The sequence below is a fragment of the Camelus ferus genome, chromosome 17 (assembly GCF_009834535.1).
Source record: "Camelus ferus isolate YT-003-E chromosome 17, BCGSAC_Cfer_1.0, whole genome shotgun sequence".
Taxonomy (NCBI): Eukaryota; Metazoa; Chordata; class Mammalia; order Artiodactyla; family Camelidae; genus Camelus; species Camelus ferus.
Window position 1 is genome coordinate 36,722,120 of NC_045712.1, and position 6,313 is coordinate 36,728,432.

Consider the following 6,313-nt stretch of genomic DNA (forward strand, 5'->3'; position numbering starts at 1 on the left):
ACCACATGGCGTAACTTGTCTTCTAAGTTTACAAAGTGAGGCTAAAACCCACCACCTGCTCCAAGGTGCAAGGCCCTTCAATCAGGGATCTCGGAGCCCACCTTGGTCCGAGGATCACATCTCCCCCTCGTCCCAACTGTAGCTGACCAGGGCTGCTCAGATCCTCAAGCCGGTGCCCTATGAAGAGGCAAGAATCCTTTATAAGTCTCCCAGACAGAAAGTTCCAGAGCATGAACAGGCAAAAGAACAATCTCTTGTCACAAGCTGTCAAAGAAACTGAAGAGTAAAACCAAGGAGGGAAATACCAGATGGCCGAGTTTCACGGTTTTATTAACACAAATACAACGTGCACAGGCCGGCTACTCGTTCTCTTCGCTGCGCAGCCGGGCGCTGGGGTTGGTGACTCTGATGGCCAGCTGGGCTGCTCTCTCCACGATGGCTTTGCGGTTCTTGGAGGAGACGTTGTGAGCAATCTCAGCACAGTAAGATCTGGAATAGAATTGGTCCGTGGGTACTCACTCATTTGCTCCACCAGGAAGGCAGTGGCTCTGGTCACTTCTCCAGAGCCACAGCACTGGGCAAAGGGGCTGCTGACCAAGACCTGCATGTCCCCAAACCCCGACTCCCCTAACTCCATGGTACCAGCAGCAAGGTTCTGAAGTTTCCCGGGCAGTGACCCTCTCATTTAACCCTCATAGCAGCCTTCCAATCCAGGTATCACCTTCCTTTTACAGACAAGGAAACCAAGGCCCACCAAGTGGAAGTGAAAATTCCCAAGTCACTCGCAAGGCCAGGATGGCTCAACCCCAGACTCCAGGCTCAAAGGTTCTCCCTCAGTTCCCTGGGCCAATCTGCCCAGCTCAAGGCAGCTTCAGGGAGCCTGGACCTGCCCAAGAAAAGTTTAGGAACTTTCTGTAAAGTAACCAAGAGCAAAATTTAAGTCTGAGTAAGCCAAGGGCTTCCTGGCCCAGACCATAAACATTTTACTTGTTTCCCGCAAACAAAATTCAAGTTGAAAAGTAACACTGCCTGAAGTCACCCATGGAGTGGCAACACCCAACACTTCTGAGCACGTGTGCCAAGTCCTGTTCTAACTCATTGGTTCCTTCACAGCCACACCACAGCCCAGCCTGACAACTGGCCCAGTGAGCACATTTCAGTAAGGAAGTGATTTATGACGCCATCAACAGTGGATTAAGAGGACACTCCACCCAGAGAAATTTCAGCAGAGAGAGAAGACTCTAAAGAGTAACTACATAAGGCAACAAGCACAGTTCTTTTCAGAACTCTAGAGGAAAATGGCTTCACAGCAAAAGACAAGCAAATCCAAAGAACTTTTTCTGTTTTATAAGAAGGAGTCCACTCAAGCTCAGTATCTGAAAATGTTCCCCTAATCTTTGTTTTCAAGGAGACTTAAGTTGTATCACACTTTTTATCTTTTCATTTTTCAAAAACTCCCCAGGTCTTCATCCATGTGTGTATTCAATAATCGCAATCACACTGTACATATTTTAAATACTTTCCTCTTTACCCGGGCATTTTCCATCCATGACAACAGTTTTTAATATATGCACAACTTCCCACCCCGTGCTTGAACCCTCACCACTCACCAATTATATGACCAATTGCTGAGTTACTGCTGCAATGATCAGCTTATACTTTCCCCTGCTTTTCAATTATTTAAGGGTAAGTGCCCAGAAATGGATAATTGTGAATTAAACTTGACCACAGATTCAAAGTATTTCCATGGTTCTTGATACAAACTGCCAGGCTACTATTAAAAAAGACTATCTGTGTGGCAACCAGCAACACACGCACTGCAGTCACCCTTGCTACACAGAAGGTGTCTCCCTGCATCTTTCTAGCACAATTCTGAATCAATCTTCTTACTGTGGTCTGGGCATCCACCATCAATTGCTATGCTCATCCTTATCTTAAGGATATTTCCAGCATTTCAACACCTGGTTAAATTTCTGACCCAGAGAAACTCAACCAAAAGTGAGAATAATGGTTTTGTTTATTTTTATGACTTGTGTCTACAATTAGTATAGGTAAAAGATCTTTGTGAACCTACATACACACTAGTTCATCACCCTCTCTCCACGTAATTTCTTAGAAAACCCAAGTTTTTAGCTTCTGTTTAACAGGAAGGGAAGAAAAGTTGTCCCCTGCCTAACCAGACAGCATTGCCTCCAACCCAGACTGAAGTTGTGTCGAACCACTTCCCACGGGGAATCTTTTCTCATCCCACTGCCCTACAGACTGGGCCTGAGCGGACCAAGCCTCTTACACGCAGAGCTCACCAAGTGTCAGACTTTCTCAAAACACTTGGAAGTAATGCTGTGACCCCTCCATGCCCTCTTGCACCCCTACAACTGTGTACCCTCCCACCTCCCTCCGCCTCAGGCAGCAACTCCTCTCCTGTAACCTTCTTTAGACACCTGTGTGCCCCTTAGGTCTGAGGCTGAATTTCACGCCCCTTCTCCCCACACAATGTTCTGAAAATGACGGCCAAAGGATACCATCACAGGGCCTGCAGTGTAGGCAAGGTCACTACTCCTTCCAGGTCCTGTGTCTCTACACTTTTCAGGACAACCACCCCCAGCTCCGCCACCATCTCTTCAGCAAAGAGAACATTCTTAAGTTCCCAACAAGCATTCTCCAAGCTCCTGAGAATACACGGCTCCTCCAGGTGCATTCTAACAGGTCTAGGGTCCTGCCCAAACTGCTCACACACGCAGGTTTCTGACACGGAACCCAGAGGCGGGGCCCAACTCACTTGTTGCACATCAGCAGCACTTCGAGCTCCTTGACGTTGTGGACCAGGAACTTGCGGAAGCCGCTGGGCAGCATGTGCTTTGTTTTCTTGTTGCTCCCGTAGCCGATGCTGGGCATCAGGATCTGGCCCTTGAACCTCCTGCGCACTCTGTTGTCAATGCCTCTGGGTTTCCGCCAGTTCCGCTGAAAGAAAACACATGGTTAGTGTCCGTGGAGATTGCCAACTCTTCCTGTTGGAGAAGAAGTGGAGCAGATGAAAAGGAAATATGCCAGATGGGTAACTGTCTTTGGGTAACAGGATTTCGCTACCTTTTTTTTTGCTGGAAAAGAATAGGGACTCCTGCATTTGACCAGCACCAGCCTTCTAAGCAAAGCAGGAGCAGCAGACTCCATAGAGAGGATTGTGTGGTAAGATGAGGAGCATGGGTTTCAACAGCACACTCAACACCTAAGTTTTCTCAGTAAAACTCAATCCTCTATAAAATGAGGATAATCTCTTATACTTCATGAGGCCACCAGAAATATAATACAAATATAAGCCTCTAGACATCTCAAGACAGGCAAATGTCCCGTCATTTAAATTTCAATTTACACATCAAAGAGACCGAGTGCCAGTATGGGAAACTCAGGGACACCTGGTTTTCTACAGAGCTCTTCCACCAACCACAGACCAGTTCATCTGCCAAATGTAACCTGAGCTGGTGATCTCAGAAGCCCAAGAGCCTTTTTAGGAATCCCTTTCTTTACCCCAACACACAGTTCCAGCTCGGGCCATATACCTTAATTTTGACATATCGGTCTGACTGGTGCCGGATGAACTTCTTGGTCCTCTTTTTGACGATCTTGGGCTTCACGAGGGGTCTGAGGGCGGCCATGATGCCTTCAAGAAAAAGGCAGAGGACGTCAATGACGAATCTTGGAAACAGGCTCTCTCGCCCAGGACCTGAACACTGTTGCAGAGTGTCTTCCAATCACCAGCTACTGAGCAAACTGGGAATGGAATGGGTATACCTCTGCCAGCCTTGCTCTCCCTCCCGACTCCGAAGCTGGCAGAACACTAGCCATTCTCCAGACGCGATCCTGGGAGGTTAGGGGTCACCTCGCCCACTCAAAACCAAGAAAGAATGTCAACAGGTGACCTAAAACAAATTAACCCCAAAGGACAAATACACCAAGGACTGGTAAATCCCATTCTACAAAGTGTCCCAACCCCGAGATGGCCCAATCCCCTTTTAGCGCTGCAGGCCTTGGGGCAACCTACACGAACCTGAATCTGTTTTCTCCCCTGTAAAATGGAGGGACTGCAAATGGCCCACCCGCAGTGCCCGGACCAAAGCAGAGGTTCAGTAAAGAGAACCGTGTAATTCCCCCGGAGTGCTGCCGCTCCGTTAAAACCCTCAAAACATACACAAAACCGTGCTGTGCTTCTAAAATGTCTCCAGGCCTCGGAAGACACTGTTCTACTCCGCCATCATCCGAGTACCAACTTTAAAAAGTGACCTTCCTCAACGTGGCCTTTCCGGCTGCCCTATTTTTTTCAACTGCAGCACCCTTTTTGTTCTCTTCACGGCCATCAATTTCTTTGCTCAGCACACTGTAGGTACCCAATGAATGTGTTCAATAAACGAACAACCCCCACCCTCAATGACTTCCAAGACCAGGAAGCTGCTTCACGTCACCAGAGAGCCTGCCCCGCTCCCAGAATTTCGGTTAACTGAACAAGCCGACTTGCAGCTCGACTTTGGGTGTGTGTTGTTTTTCTGGCGGTCTCGCCGCAGGAGCAACTCCAGGGCCAGAAACTGGAGGGGAGGGAGCACCGAGCAGCAGAAAAAGAATACACGTGGGCAGACATCGCTGAGCGAGGTGATCCCAGGGCTGGAGCCCAGGGTCAGAACCCCTAGGTCCTCCACGGCCCCCAGGAGCCCCCTTAGTTCGGCCACAAACGGCGCCGGCGCCCCAAGGCTCAAACACGTTGTCCGCAGCTCTGACCGACCCCAGGAGGCCTCCACAGGAAGGCAAGCGGCCCTGGGAAGCGAACCCCCATCACCCGGCGGGCCGCTCCGCTCCGTCCCTGTACGCGCTCCAGCCAGCCGACAAGGACAATGCCCACCGAGAAGACCACTCGGAAGGACAGGCCTCCTCAGCAGGGAGCGATGGAGCCAGATGGAGACTGCAGGGACGTGGATGGCCAAAGATTAAAACTTACCGACTAGGAGATGGCTGCTACCTCCGTAGGTAGCGCCGAGGAAGAGAAGGGGAGGGGGGTGGTGCGCGGGGGCTGATGGGACTTCACCTTTGGGTCCTGGCAGGGAAAAGGCGAGCACTTTCGGCAATTGGTCCTTCGAAGAAACTAATTGGTCCTTTGAAGAAACTAAAGACACTTCAGAGAAATAACATTGAAAAATGTCGACGGATATCTGTGTTTTCCTAGACTTTGATATTTAGGAGCACTGAAAATTTTCATGCTTGTCGTTGGGACTACGTAGAAAATTTGGAATTCTTTTTGCGCTTCCAAGACCCGGTTGGGGGGGGTATCCACTTCCGCCAGGAACTGAAGCCGCCGCTACGCAGGATAATCCAGTTTTTAGATGACTTCCGCCCGCCTTTCTTTTTGCAAAGTGCGCCTCTTAGTGGCCAGGAGGAACAAAACAGCGACTTCCTAATAATTTCCTCACGTGAATTTATAGAGCAAAAAGCAATGAGACTATAACAGCTATCATTCAATGGGCTTCGCACACTTCTACCAAGAGGTTCTATTAGTTTCCCCATTTTACATATGTGGAGAGTGAAGTTTGGAGATCTGACGCCAAAATCCACACTTCTTATCATAAGGCTAGACTGCCTTGTCATTCTTGGTTTGTTTTGTTTAAGCTTTTGTTTTTAAGATTATTGTGAAAATCAAATTTCAGGAGAGAAAAAAAAAAACGCCCCTTGATTCCACAATCCGAACACAATACGGTTGTCATGTCACCAGTGATCTTTGGTAGAGCAGTTCCAGGGGCTGAAGTGGATGGTGTTCTGGACTGAGTGATGGCTGAGGAGGGACGGCAGCGGGTGCTGACCACGCACTCCTTGATGAGATTCTGACCGTGAAGGGGAGTTTGAGGAGACTCAGAAGTGAAGCGGGCTGTGTGAAGTGAATCGGCCGAAGATCACAGTGACAGGCAGTAGGGCTGAGACTGCGGGTCCTGTGCGTCTGCAGGCTGTGGTAGTCAGCTGATGCGAGACTCTGGGCTAACGGCAGCCCACACGGTGTGGGTCATGAGGAGGGGTCTTGAGGGGGTCAGGTGGGTGAATGGCTCACAAACCAGAGAATGTGCTTCCAGTTGTGAAAGGCCCAAGAAGTTTGGAAGTAGTGACCCAAATGGCTCAGTCTTTGGGGGATGAGGGACATGCTGCCACTATTTCAGGGGGAGGGCACAGGGGTCCCACACTGCCTGCTGCTTCCCCGTGGGCACCGAGATCCCAGGATGAGAGGCTGGAGGTGCCATGCTGGCATCTCTGTCATCACCCCAGGGAAAGTGCCTGCTGTATC

General features: G+C 49.6%; 1 protein-coding gene and 1 non-coding gene across 3 annotated transcripts; both read right to left on the reverse strand.

The window, feature by feature from the left end:
• Positions 1–309: 309 nt before the first annotated feature.
• On the reverse strand, positions 310–5,115 carry RPL32 (ribosomal protein L32). 2 transcript variants are annotated; one of them, XM_006180066.3, is made up of 4 exons: positions 4,985–5,115; positions 3,558–3,658; positions 2,780–2,961; positions 310–489 (listed from the first exon to the last, which is right to left on the reverse strand). In XM_006180066.3, exons 2-4 carry the CDS (start codon positions 3,651–3,653, stop codon positions 360–362), a joined length of 408 nt encoding a protein of 135 aa, XP_006180128.1. In that variant the 5' UTR covers positions 3,654–3,658; positions 4,985–5,115; the 3' UTR covers positions 310–359. The 2 variants fall into 2 exon arrangements, with proteins under 2 accessions (XP_006180128.1, XP_014410872.1); XM_014555386.2 differs by having other exon boundaries at positions 4,889–5,037.
• LOC116657356 lies at positions 3,727–3,868 on the reverse strand. The gene has a single exon (XR_004312475.1). It is a non-coding gene; the product is annotated as a small nucleolar RNA SNORA7 (small nucleolar RNA).
• Positions 5,116–6,313: the final 1,198 nt, after the last annotated feature.